General features: G+C 40.9%; 2 protein-coding genes across 3 annotated transcripts; both read right to left on the reverse strand.

The window, feature by feature from the left end:
* Positions 1–1,146: 1,146 nt before the first annotated feature.
* ywhae1 (tyrosine 3-monooxygenase/tryptophan 5-monooxygenase activation protein, epsilon polypeptide 1) lies at positions 1,147–6,184 on the reverse strand. Of its 2 annotated transcripts, XM_076976085.1 has the most exons (7): positions 5,924–6,184; positions 4,767–4,966; positions 4,572–4,678; positions 4,111–4,317; positions 3,775–3,911; positions 3,038–3,079; positions 1,147–2,212 (listed from the first exon to the last, which is right to left on the reverse strand). In XM_076976085.1, the coding sequence occupies exons 1-6, from the start codon at positions 5,985–5,987 to the stop codon at positions 3,072–3,074; spliced, it is 723 nt and encodes a 240-aa protein (XP_076832200.1). In that variant the 5' UTR covers positions 5,988–6,184; the 3' UTR covers positions 1,147–2,212; positions 3,038–3,071. The 2 variants fall into 2 exon arrangements, with proteins under 2 accessions (XP_076832200.1, XP_076832199.1); XM_076976084.1 differs by lacking the exon at positions 3,038–3,079 and having other exon boundaries at positions 5,924–6,181.
* Positions 6,185–8,342: 2,158 nt separating this feature from the next.
* On the reverse strand, positions 8,343–12,463 carry crk (v-crk avian sarcoma virus CT10 oncogene homolog). The gene is made up of 3 exons (XM_076976522.1): positions 11,944–12,463; positions 10,755–11,320; positions 8,343–10,578 (listed from the first exon to the last, which is right to left on the reverse strand). The coding sequence occupies exons 1-3, from the start codon at positions 12,161–12,163 to the stop codon at positions 10,441–10,443; spliced, it is 924 nt and encodes a 307-aa protein (XP_076832637.1). The 5' UTR covers positions 12,164–12,463; the 3' UTR covers positions 8,343–10,440.
* Between the last annotated feature and the right edge of the window lie 266 nt (positions 12,464–12,729).

Here is a 12,729-nt window from a genome sequence, read left to right on the forward strand (position 1 = left end):
TTGGATATATGTGCAATTATCTCTGTACCCTATGTAACATACTTTTACCCCGGGCAATACTTCCGTTCTAGACTACAATTGGACTAGAATTTTATACTGTCCTTTTAAAAAAATAAGTTTACATTTTCAAGTGTTTTATATTACTGTCCTTAGATTTTTATATTTTCTGTATACTGCTGCAACACTATTTTACTACTTGACCATATCCTGCATTATTTGTCTATTCATTGTACATTGTTTACATCGTTGCAATATTACACTGATAATTTTTTCTGTTGTAATTCTCAGATACCATCATACTGCACTATCTGCATGGCTGGCATCAGTCAGCTTCACAATTTGCACAGCCACTTAGTAGCCAACCGCACTACCTCCTTACACAGGCACACTAAAAGTCTATTATTTTATTATTTAACTATTTTATACTTACTGTATATTTCTTTCCTTTATAATCCTGTGTGCTCTGTCTGTCTGCTACTGGAAGTCAAGAATTTCCCTCTGGTATCTTTCGATCTATCTCTATCTACACTGCAACTTCCCCATGTGGGATAATAAAAGACAATTTTATCTTATCTTAATGTTTAAAAACTAATCGTCATGAAAAGAATGTAGAACAGTTTTTGTTTTAAATCTTGGCATGTTTTAGTTTGGACATTTTTCATTATTTTATATTTCAGTACAAACCCCTCATGAGTGTCTTGTATTACATGCCTAGTTTTTAATTTATTCAGTGCATTTATTTTATACATCAAAAAGACTCCCCACAACTCATTGTAGTAACAAACCAAGAACCAAGTTACTTAACTGAGGGTCATTATCTAATCAACTTAAGGACCTACATTTCTATGAGAGATGATTCACCTCTGAATATCTGTAGTCGAACAGAATAAAGCCAAATACTTTAAGTAGGTCTATTAAACATTAATACACATATGCACATTTTAAAGAATATTTTTTTAAGCCCAAAAGCCATTTTAATCGCTCAATATTACAAATAACTTCTTTCCTGCGACATCACAGAGCAGTGAATTATTAGCAGCAGATAATATTTCATTGTGTATAAATTCTAGCATTTCTGTAATCGAATGAGAAATATCTGGAAAAATATATATAAAATATACAAAAATAATTACTGCACAAAAGGACCAAGTTTTATTTGAGGCAGTTTTATTTTTTAACTTCAATGTTAATTCCATGCTGTTTCTCTGTAAGACCAATACAGATTCTATGTCTGTGTCTCCGGTCAAATTTCCAGTAGTATAAATTAGCTTCAAGTTAAATAAGAACAAAGAACAGAAGAAATTGTGGGCAATATATAAATTTGGGGGATGAAGAGAAATAGATTATTTCGTATACTTGTATGGGCTTAAAATCAACTTTATTAGTGCTTTTTCTTTTCAAACAGCCATTGGAGTTGTAAAAGCAACAAGGCTCCTTCTGTTTCTTTGAGCTGCAGCCGTCCAACCCCCACCATCATGTGCATAATACAGTATTTTAGCACAAATTACAGTCCGGACCACTGCCAAGTATCACTATGTAACTTCTACTTTGTGATATTAAGCATTTTTCTCCACATGGATGTCAAAACTTACTCTGAAAATCTAAATTAACAAAAAAAAAAAGAGCACTTTTAATTTGACTTGCCCTTTCCAGGATTTTAATCATTTTAACTGCATTTGATAATTGCACTAACACAGAAATATTACAGCTCCAACAACTAATAGCCTAATAGTAGACACATCAGTAATAGTAATAAAAGTTAATTTTGTAATTACATTAAGAAAAACTCAATATATCCAGCAACTGATAATGTTGAGGAATAAAGCAAATAAACATAAAAAAAGAACATTGTACCAGGACAGGAAAAATAAAAAAACACCCTAAATTCAGCCCATTAGAGATAATTCAATTAAGTGGTTTTTTCTTCTTCTTTATATTTAAAGGGCTAATAAAAATAATATTAAAAATGACAAAGGGAGGGGGAAAAAGACAACAAAAACAAAAACAAACAAACAAAAAAAAAAACACAAAAACAAACACACCCGGAGGCATTAAGCTGTTGAGTGTCACTCTTGAGGTTGGGCTTGGTGGCTACCTTTGCGAGTGGGGGTTGGGATGGGGCGGAGTGGGGGGCGGAGTCTCATATTGGCCGTGACGTCTCACTGGATCTCATCCTCCACATCTTGCAGCGCCTCTTTATTCGGTTCCTCACCTGCACACAGAGGGAGTTTATACATATGGAGCAATAGTCTTTACCACAGCAGATCTATGACTTTGGGAATTTTCACAACACAACACACTTGTAAACTCTGCATCAATAAATCACTGCATGTTTCAACCAAAACCAAATCAATTTATACCGGAGGGAAAAAAATAATAAAATCACATGCAAATGGGGTAAAATCATTAACAGAGTTGAGAAGGGGAAGCAAGAATAATTGTTTGATTCAGCAAATATCACACAAGTATTTGTACTTGTGTGACAAAGGACCAAAAATGCCCTCAAGGCAATGACCATTTGACAGAGCAAGTTATGGAAAGATTCTTGCTGAGGGTGCACACTTAATTCTATGTTACTTAAATCAGTAAATCAGTAGCAAAAGCCTTCGGCTACATTCAGTTTAGAAGCACATTATGAACAAAAATAACAGCACCCAATTTGAACATTTTGTAATATGTGAAGTCGGACACGAAACATTACCTGGTTATTTATTTACTATTTTGTAATCAGGGGCGTGGAGAAATAATCAGTACACGGAATATTAACTGTACACCCCCTGTACTCTCCAAGGGCAACACAAGGAATTGTTGTGCGCATAATGCCGGTTCCATTTAAAAGGCTAAATATCAAATTATACCAAATTTGAGTAATGTCCCCCCAAGTATACATGGAGACCCGTGACCATGCATAGACTGTTAATGTCAAGACATGCTTGAGGCACAAAAGTAGCGTAACTTAGTAAAACCTTAGCACAGAGCTTAGGGTGAGTGACCATTCAGCTAGCGAGACAGTAGAGCAAGAAATGACCTCACTTACAAATACAGTTTGTGGGTAAATAACATATTTCCCTTTAGGAATCTAAACAGTGGGAATGGAAAAAGGCAAGATGGGTTAAAATGGATGAAAACATTGAGAATGAGATGACAAACGTAATTCAGACTGCAGAATTTGACCAATACCTGCTTTGGGTTAGATGCTGACCTTTACCCCAGATTTGTTTTGAGCATGTTCAATGCACTAAATTTGCATTTGAAAGTACAGGGCATCTTTTACATAACTGAACATTTAAGCGACACCATGGTTTCCTATAGTTACCCAACATAGGTGTTCCAGCTTTGAATACTATGCACTATGATCTGCCCATTTGTTTGAAGTGTGGCTGAAGATATGGTTGCTGTTTTATTCTGTGGGAGGGTAGCAGTACATTGTAGCAATCAAGAGCTGTACATCACAGTATCTGTCCAAATGATTTAATCGATCAATAAATGTAAACATTTATATTTCAGCCAAATCACTCATGGATGTTCAGAAATCACTCATGGCTACTTTCATTAATCTGACCACCAGTTCAAATACTACTTGAAAAAATAAGCTTTAACTACTAAGTAATGAGTCATAACCTTCCTTCACCCAATTCATATCAAACTCGAATGACAATTTATATATAACCACAAAATGCCTTAATTTTGATTATCCTCACTGTTGCTAATACTGCACAGATCACAATTTCAGCATTTGTGAAATCACATCAGGGTGTCTGTAGAGTGTCTTACCATCTCCCTGCATATCTGAAGTCCATAGTGTCAAGTTATCACGTAACAACTGCATGATGAGAGTGGAGTCCTTGTAACTTTCTTCACTCAACGTATCCAGCTCAGCAATCGCATCATCAAATGCTGCCTTCGCCAACCTGAGAAGGACCAATAACTAACAATTTACTTCCAGCTTCAAAGAAAACCACATGTGAACATCCAAATGAAACCAGTACCTTTTATTCACCATCAAGACAACAAAAGAGCACAACATGCTCCAATGTCAGTTACATCGAGCCCATGTAACCTAATGGAACAACGCCCTTAATAAAGGATGGACCAAAATACAACACAAACCTGCAAGCACGGTCCGGAGAATTGAGGATTTCATAGTAGAACACAGAGAAGTTGAGAGCAAGACCCAGGCGAATGGGGTGCGTCGGCTGAAGGTCCGTCATCGCTATATCACTAGCAGCTTTGTAAGCGACCAAACTGTTTTCTGCTGCCTCCTTCCTATCATTTCCTGTGGCAAACTCAGCGAGATACCTGTGGTAATCACCCTTCCTGCGAAAAAGAAACAGCGAATAAAACACACACACACACACACACACACCTGTGGTTATGACGTTCACAGAGCTGTGGCGGCCATTCAGTTCTCTCAAACGTCATCGTACATTTTCAGAAAACTGCACTTTTGATAAATTAGGAATGCACATACATATCCATATATTCAGCTTTCCAATTAGCTACCCAAGTTTGGAACCACACTCTTATTTAACATGTTTCATCCCTGTTCGAGAAAAGGGAAAAGTACGTACATTTTGTAGTAGAAGACCTTGGACTCTCCCGAGTTAGCAGCTGGAATTAGGTGCTTGTCCAAAACATCCAGGATGTCATTGCAAATTGACTTCAGCTCAGTCTCAACCTAAATATTACACAAGGGAGGGCTGTGACAAAAGAATAACTCATGCAATAAAGTATTACGATTGGCTTACCAGAAACACATTCCTTACCGTTTGCCTGTAGTCTCTGATCATTTTCAGTTTATCTTCTCCACCCTTACTTTCTTCTTTCTGCTCAATACTACTAATTATTCTCCAGGAGGCTCTTCGTGCACCAATAACATTCTTGTACGCCACCGATAGCAGGTTCCTTTCTTCAACTGTGAGCTCAACGTCCATTCCAGCCACATTTTTCATAGAATCAACCATTTCTATAAAATGCAACAATACATTCAAAGATTTGCACACATACATGCAGGTTTTAGGACCGTTTTTGTCATTAGTGAATTCTCTTTAATACCATAACACGTGGTACAGAGAGGCGGTAACCCTTTAACCAAGCACTGCGACTACTCTACTTCAGAGGCTTCCACCACCCAGTAACCCACACAAGACTTCAGCTTCAATTAAATAGTCCAAACACGATACAATCACGTTTCACCGACAACTTTGGTCGTTTTTGTATTTGGTTGTTATCCTACTTGACTAACAATAGTTTTGTATAAGTAAATAATTGGCTACCTACACAGCTACAGACATGCATCTGGTATATTAGGATTAATATAGGGTATCTGGATATCTACAACAGTTACATTGCCTCAACACTTGTGTGTACTTGAGGTTCACAGCTAGCCAACTAGCCAGCTGTGTGGTTGGAAACGCCAGCTCCCTTAACGGGTGGCCAGACGCCAGTCATTCCAAGACGAGCATAAACCAGTCGGATTTGGTCAATTAAGGTTGTTGTAACCCATTACTAAAGCGGTTTGGTGTCAGGTGTGGTGTAGGTCTGCACCCCTCCCGTACACCACCACCGCCACCCCCGCCTTGGCTAGCAACAGCTCGCCTGCCTCACCCAATAACTGTCCGCCATTTTGTCTGTTCCGAGCAAAACGTCTCCATCTTCACTCCATCCCTCACCAAATTAATGATGGTTGAAGCGGCGTGTCAACATCAAATTCTAATTAATTAACACGGAAAGCGGGTCGTTAATCCAAAACAGCCGCTTCCCGGTTCGGTCATAAACACAACCGCCCCACAAAGCTAACTGGCTAAGAATGCGCTAGCAGGCTAACTAGCTGACTAAGCTGAGAAACACTACGCCCGACTAGCGTTAGCTTCCCGGGCTAGCCTCCCGCCGACGCTAACGTTCACCATTATTTTCGCCTTACCGTCGTATCTCTCCGCTTGTTCGGCAAGCTTAGCTTGATATACTAAATCGTCCCGATTAACCATATCGGAAAATTGTGCGGCACGTCTACTTCAGCAATGGATTTTTTTTGTTTTAAAAGGAACTGGGTTTGAACTGAACCGGCAGGCCGTCGTACGAGCAACAGCTGCAGCTTGAATGGTGTTGATGCCCCAACGTCCGCCGGCGCCGCTGGAGTCGAAAAATGGCGACCGGTTTCATCCGGGAACCTTTTTTTACAAGCAGACCGCGACCAACCACGGAGCTCCACTTTGTCTCTGAGCCTTTTGAGCACCGAGGAGACCGGAGACACCGAAGCTGCGCTGGCCTCCGACTGACGTCGTGATTTATAATAAACTTGATGAGCATATTTAGATATTTTTTTTGTTTTTTGCTTACTTTGATGTTTTGCTATTATTATGGAGTCTTGTTTATTCGCACTAAAGTTACTGTGTAATGTCTATTATCTGGATGACGTTTGTGTCTGATCAAAATGTGACGGAACAATTTTAATGCGTTGAGGAATCAAATAACCCAAGTGCCTAATATATCAGCACTCAATGCAACAACAAATCATTTTAGGCCTTCATAACATTACCTTCCACACCTGACATTTACCTTAAACCTCCATACTTAGCTTCTTCTCAGGCCAACAGTTTTTGACTGAAGCGTCAAAACATCTTTACAACCTATGATGCTGGAGACCACCTTTTCTTTTTCTCACAAATTTACCATTATTTAAAGGGTGCCCCTGAATAATGGAATCAGATTTGTACCAGTGCACCACATCGTTGTAAAATAAATTATAACTAAATTGACACAAATAAAAAAGACAATAAATGCCTACCGTTCTGGAGTATTCTTCATGCAAATTAAGGCTAGTAGGTGAATTGTACTGTTACTCTGACTAACATACATTTCTGCCACTTGACTCTATCTTTGAAAATATTATAAACATTAATGCATTTTGGAATTTAGCCTGTCTCTACCATGTGAACTACAGAAGATGACACCCCCCCCCCCATACACTATTAGTTGAAATGTACTGTGACTGAATCACTATATACAGTGTGGAAAATAAGTATTTGAACACCCTGCAACTTTGCACATTCTCCCACTTAGAAATCATGAAGGGATCTGAAATTTTCATCTTAGGAGCATCTCCACTGTGAGAGACATAGTATAAAAAAATGCAGAAATCACAATGTTTGAATACAAATAATTTGTGTGTTACTGCTGCAAATAAGTATTTGAACACCTGTGAATATCAATGTTAATATTTGGTACAGTAGCCTTTGTTTGCAATTACAGAGGGTTTCCTGTAGTTTTTCACCAGGTTTGCACACACTGCAGCAGGGATTTTGGCCCATTCCTCCACACAGATCAGGCAGGTTTCTGGGCTGTCGCTGAGAAACACAGAGTTTGAGTTCCCTTCAAAAATGTTCTATAGGGTTTAGGTCTGGAGACTGGCTAGGCCACTCCAGAACCTTGATATACTTCTTACGGGGCCTCTCCTTGGTTATCCTGGCTATGTGCTTTGGGTCATTGTCATGTTGAAAGACCCAGCCACGACCCATCTTCAATGCTCTAACTGAGGGAAGGAGGTTGTTCCCCAAAACCTCGCAATACATGACCCCGGTCATCCTCTCCTTAATACAGTGCAGTCGTCCTGTCCCATGTGCAGAAAAACCCTCCCAAAGCATGATGCTTCCACCCCCATGCTTCACAGTAGGGATGGTACTCATCCTTCTTTGTCCTCCAAACACGGCCTCATCTGACCACAGAACTTTCTCCCATGACTCTGAATCATCCAAATGGTCATGGTCGAACTTAAGACGGGCCTGGACGTGTGCCTAATTAAGCCTAATTAACCTTCCGTACCATGCATTACTTTTGAACTATAGTCTCTTAATGCATTACCCACAGTAACATTGGAAACAGTGATGCCAGCTCCTCCCAGTTTTAGGCTGATCATTGCTACGCCACAAGTTGAGATCTTGCTTGGAGCCCCAGCCAGAGGGAGACCGACAGTCATGTTTAGTTCCTTCTATTTTCTAATAATTGTTTCAGTAGTTGATCTTTTTCACCAAGCTGCTTGGCAATTGCTCCGTAGCTCTTTCCAGCCTTGTGGAGGTCTACAATTTTGTCTCTGGTGTCTTTGGACAGCTCTTTGGTCTTAGCCATGTTAGGACATGCATCGAAGATAAAAATTTCAGACCCCTCCATGATTTCTAAGTGAGACATCTTGCAAAGTCACATGAATAAATACTCACTGTATATACTGATTTGTGAGGGTTGTGATGTGAAAAACCCCTAAATACTAACAATACTTGGAAATATGTACTAAATTACATGCACATCTATCATCAACAATTCACAAAATCATTGACAAAATCAAAGAAAAGGGGTTTAAAATGGTTTACTTCTGAGGTTATCTTCATCTGATGCACAGGCTGATCAAAAAATATCCATATTAAAGGTGATCTGTGAAGGGCTTAAACATATAAATTAACATCACAATATGACGTTACATTTTCTGTTGTAGACATACATAACACTTCAGGTACAAATCAAATGTAAGGGGACACTCACTTCTTAGTCATCTCAGCCAAAGGTTAAAAAAAGATTTTTTGAGGTGCATTAGTAAGACCTTTGGCTTATGAGAAACAGGACACTTCAGAATGGCAGCTGTAAAATTATGTTCAACTCTAGTGTAACAAATATTGACAAGAAAAAAAAAACAAACACCAAATGTGCTCCCAGTAGTGAAAGCAGGTGTCATGAACCTATATGGATCATGTTTCAACAGTTTGTTTAGCTGTAGGTAACTGTCTATGGCGTACACAAGGAAATCAAACTCTTCATGCTCCGTTGATCTGGAAAACCCTCCAGTTATGTCTTTTTTTCATGTTTCCTGCTGGTTGGTGAACCTTTTCACTGTTACAGTCTGATAAGCATATTTTGTTGTATGGCCTTTTTGAAACATTTATTAAACTGGGTTCAACTTTTATACAGACTGCTGAAACAAGGTCCCTACTGAATTAAAATGTTTGCTCCATAATGCAAATAATTTGCACATGGTTCTCAAAAGTCCTGGGATTTGTGTGTAAAGTGTCTCTGCTGTATGATCCATTGTAAGGATACATATTACATCTCTTTGAAACTTAAAATTTCTCTGGTGATTGTCCCCATCTACATGATTGAACATGGTTAATTAAAGGCATTTTAAGAACCGCACAAATGAATGCTTAGTGTTTTCTGAAAGCCCTTCTATTAGTGACAGTCTATGTATGTGTTGATTAACTGAAACTTCATTGACTTCATAAAAAAAGTTAAGCAGCTAGTCAGTGAAATACAATGTTTAAATACCAATTAAAAGAGGGGTTTGTCTCAGATCTCACGTGAACATACTAGTGTGCTATACCTCAAAGTTTCAGCTTAGTGTTTAGGCTAGACCCAAGACATTATTTGATGCAGTTGTCGACTGAGGTGCAGGGAAGTCAAAAAGCTCATTTAAAGAATCATCTGTGTTATAGTGATAACAGATAACCTCTCGGGTGAAGAAGCAGATCAGTATGATAGCAAATAATGTGGAAAAATAATACTGATCCTGCTGGAGCAGATACATAATCATAAGTGAAGGCTATTATGTGTAAGACAGTTTAAGGGAGGGACAAGTTTGAGGCATTGGGTTCACACTACACACGGTGACAATCTCACAGTACACATCGAAGTGGGTTGTTTGTGTGGTGACATTCTAGTGGAGCATTTCAGAGAATTGGTACATGTATAATAAGTCCAAGAAAAGTCACCTCTGTCAGGCACACATGTTTTAAGACAAGTAGTAAAGATGTGTGCTTGTTTATCAAAAGTAACTTGTGCCTTCAGAACCAAGGCTTCATTGTTCAGAACTGATCAACAGGAAATGAAGGGGACACTTCATCTAACAAAACTCAAATGAAATACTATGTGCACAAACATTGGTTAAAGGTATACAAATTGAGCATGTAATGGTAAACAATAATATATGATCAGTATTTCGTCTTCAGACACCACGTAATGACATGGCAGATTACTTGTAGTGTGATGAGGGCTAAAAAAATCAATCCTCCTCAAAGCAGTCATGTTTTACCAAGTAGTGTATGATACTCAAACGTAGAGAACAGTCCCTTACAGCGCCACCGTGCCACATAAGCTGAGTCCAAACAGACATCTCCTCTTTCAATCTCACGAGACACACTCCAATATTCTACATATGGTAATTTACAGAGGTGTCCATAGTGTTTAGTGTGTAACTTCACTGCATATGCACAAACAGGGGAATATTACTGCTGATGATGTATATATTGGCATGAATGACATGATGGCACAGAACAGTGTCGGGACAGACAGGAAGGAACTAGTAGAAGAGGCTACTGGGCGCGTGAGTTATTAGGAGGTGTGAGGAGAGGGGGCGTGTGTGTCTAAGGGCTGTGGAGAGGGTGGCGGGGGGGTCTGCTCTCAGCTCGGGTCATCGTCAGGATTGTGTTGATCCAGTAAGCGCACGTGCGTGAAGGGGAAATGACCACGTTTCCCCTTACATTCGCCCTCCCACTGACCGTTCACGTTGATCTTGGTCACCATCACCACGTCACCGACCTGAAGTGAAGCATCACAACGCCACACGTGAGAACAAAAGAAAACCGCACGTCGATGACACAAATTCATTAAACAAGCAAACAAAAACACGTTCACGTACACAGAGAGAGTTGATGTGAATGATTGATTACTATTAACAATTTGGTTAAAGAAAATAAATAAATAAACGTTCGTACCTCTAAAGCGAGCGCCGTCTTGTCATAGGCATTGGGTACTCTCTTCTGAATCGCCTTGGCCAAGACTGGCCCGTTCTGCAGGTTGGGTAAAGATGTGGGCTGGGCATACTGTCCAGGCTCGCCCAGCGGAGGAGGAGTCTGGGAATTGTGGCCATCTGAATTTCCTACAGTGCCGGTCCGTCCGATGCCAAGGGACCCCGATGTTGGAGAAGCCGGGCGGAATTTCTCCACGTAGGGAACCGGGATCATCCCCACACGGCCCTCCGAATTCTGGGCATTCCACCACTGCTCTTCTGGTTTCTCCAGCACACGCAGGACATCGCCCTTTCGAAACGGAAGGTCTTCATCATCGTTGCCAGGGAAGTCGAACAGAGCACGGACATACTCTTCCTCAAGCCTCTGGGGTCCCCCCCCTGTGCCAACACCGATGACTGAGGAATGCTTAGCTTTGTTGATGGGTTCGATTAAAGTGGTGGTGTCCAGGTAGTGTATCTTATAAAACTCCAGCAGGGCTGGGAGGGCATCGAACTCTTGGTCTCCAATATGAAACCGATAGTTAGACAGCCCTGAAATGTAGATGAACAGTGGATTACATTTGGAAACGGCATATGATGTTTCACAGAAAAAAACTATAATTGCTACAGTTATGGCTCAAAGCAAATGGAGCATACCAAATCAGTTTATGATTTTGCATGAGAGAATAATATGCAAACTATGTTGCCTCCAATTCTTTTAAACAATTTCTCAAACACACGTTCATGACTACGGTGCAATAAGATAATAACACTTAAACCCTTAACGAGTAAGACACGATGAATGTGTGAGATTCTGCGTCATGAAGATATCACCCATGTGACAACTGTAAATAACTAAATAAATCGATCGCTACAACGTGGTGTCGGCAACGCCAGGCCAGCTGGTACGCATGCGCAAGAGTGTAACGTGGACGGCGTACAAATCACGCCGTTCCACCCCATTTCCCTTTACCATGTCGGCATTAATGTACTACATATTATTACTTAGAGATGCAGAACATCGTAGTTGATTTCTCTCTCACTAGCAATGATGGTCTAATTTGCATTTTCAGCTGAAATAATATATATATATATATAAATAGCCAGGTAACCTAATTCTAGCTGTATTATTTCCATATACACAGTTTGTGGCAGCAGCCACACGCACCACGTACCCGGTGCAGACTGCCGCCCGCTGCCGCTGCTGGTGATGATGTAGTGGGAGACTTTAGAGTTCTCCGACACGGACAGCACGTAGTCGCCCGGGCTGGTGATGGAGTCCCGCACCAGGAACACGCCGTGCCTCTGGCCCTGCAGCAGCGAAACCGCCTCCTGTCGGCTCAGCCTGCCCCAGTACCAGCTCCCACGGTCCTCCGCCTCAAACTGCCCGGCCATGACCGCCGCCCGAACGCCGAGGCTCCGCGGCCTTGTGTGTGTCTCTCTCCCCGCGCCGCTCCGGAGGGGCTCAAACTCGCACGCAAACTTTACCGCCTTCCGTTACCGGGCCGCTCTCAAACGTGCACGGCGCTCGCATTCACTCGAGGAGACCCTGATAAAAGTTACCGGAGCCCCGGTGCACGTGTGCGGATTAAAAAAAAACCCACGCCGGCTTCCCCCCCCAGATTATCGGCAGATGTGCCAGAAGAGTCCGCCCGCTAGAAGTTCACTGGGGAAGTTCAAACATTACAAATGGCGGACGGAGGGAGCCGAACCGATCCTGCCCTTATTTCCCGGATGTGACGTCACGTCGCCTGCCATCGTCGACGTCCGAGGTTTCCATGGATACCATATTGATAGGGCCGCCGTCAAGGCGTGTGTTGTAAACAAGGGGCATAAATATGTGGCGTTAAAGGGAAAAACAAACGTATGAAACTCCCGTAATAAATATAATACAATAAGCATACGATAAAAAGTGCAAACCTATTTATTTAACCTATCCAAACATATCTGATTTTTAAATT

The sequence above is a fragment of the Brachyhypopomus gauderio genome, chromosome 16 (genome assembly GCF_052324685.1).
Source record: "Brachyhypopomus gauderio isolate BG-103 chromosome 16, BGAUD_0.2, whole genome shotgun sequence".
Taxonomy (NCBI): domain Eukaryota; kingdom Metazoa; phylum Chordata; class Actinopteri; order Gymnotiformes; family Hypopomidae; genus Brachyhypopomus; species Brachyhypopomus gauderio.

What these genes read in the sequence shown, in the direction of transcription:
- ywhae1 (XM_076976084.1), bottom strand. Translation starts at nt 5,987, where the DNA reads ATGGTTAATCGGGACGATTTAGTATATCAAGCTAAGCTTGCCGAACAA. An exon ending in AAGGTCTTCTACTACAAAAT is followed by an intron (nt 4,318 to 4,571) that starts GTACGTACTTTT and finishes TCTTTTTCGCAG; the next exon opens with GAAGGGTGATTACCACAGGT. An exon ending in TTCAGATATGCAGGGAGATG is followed by an intron (nt 2,213 to 3,774) that starts GTAAGACACTCT and finishes CTCTGTGTGCAG; the next exon opens with GTGAGGAACCGAATAAAGAG.
- crk (XM_076976522.1), bottom strand. Translation starts at nt 12,163, where the DNA reads ATGGCCGGGCAGTTTGAGGCGGAGGACCGTGGGAGCTGGTACTGGGGC. An exon ending in CGGGCGGCAGTCTGCACCGG is followed by an intron (nt 11,321 to 11,943) that starts GTACGTGGTGCG and finishes TCTACATTTCAG; the next exon opens with GGCTGTCTAACTATCGGTTT. An exon ending in AGACGGCGCTCGCTTTAGAG is followed by an intron (nt 10,579 to 10,754) that starts GTACGAACGTTT and finishes GCTTCACTTCAG; the next exon opens with GTCGGTGACGTGGTGATGGT.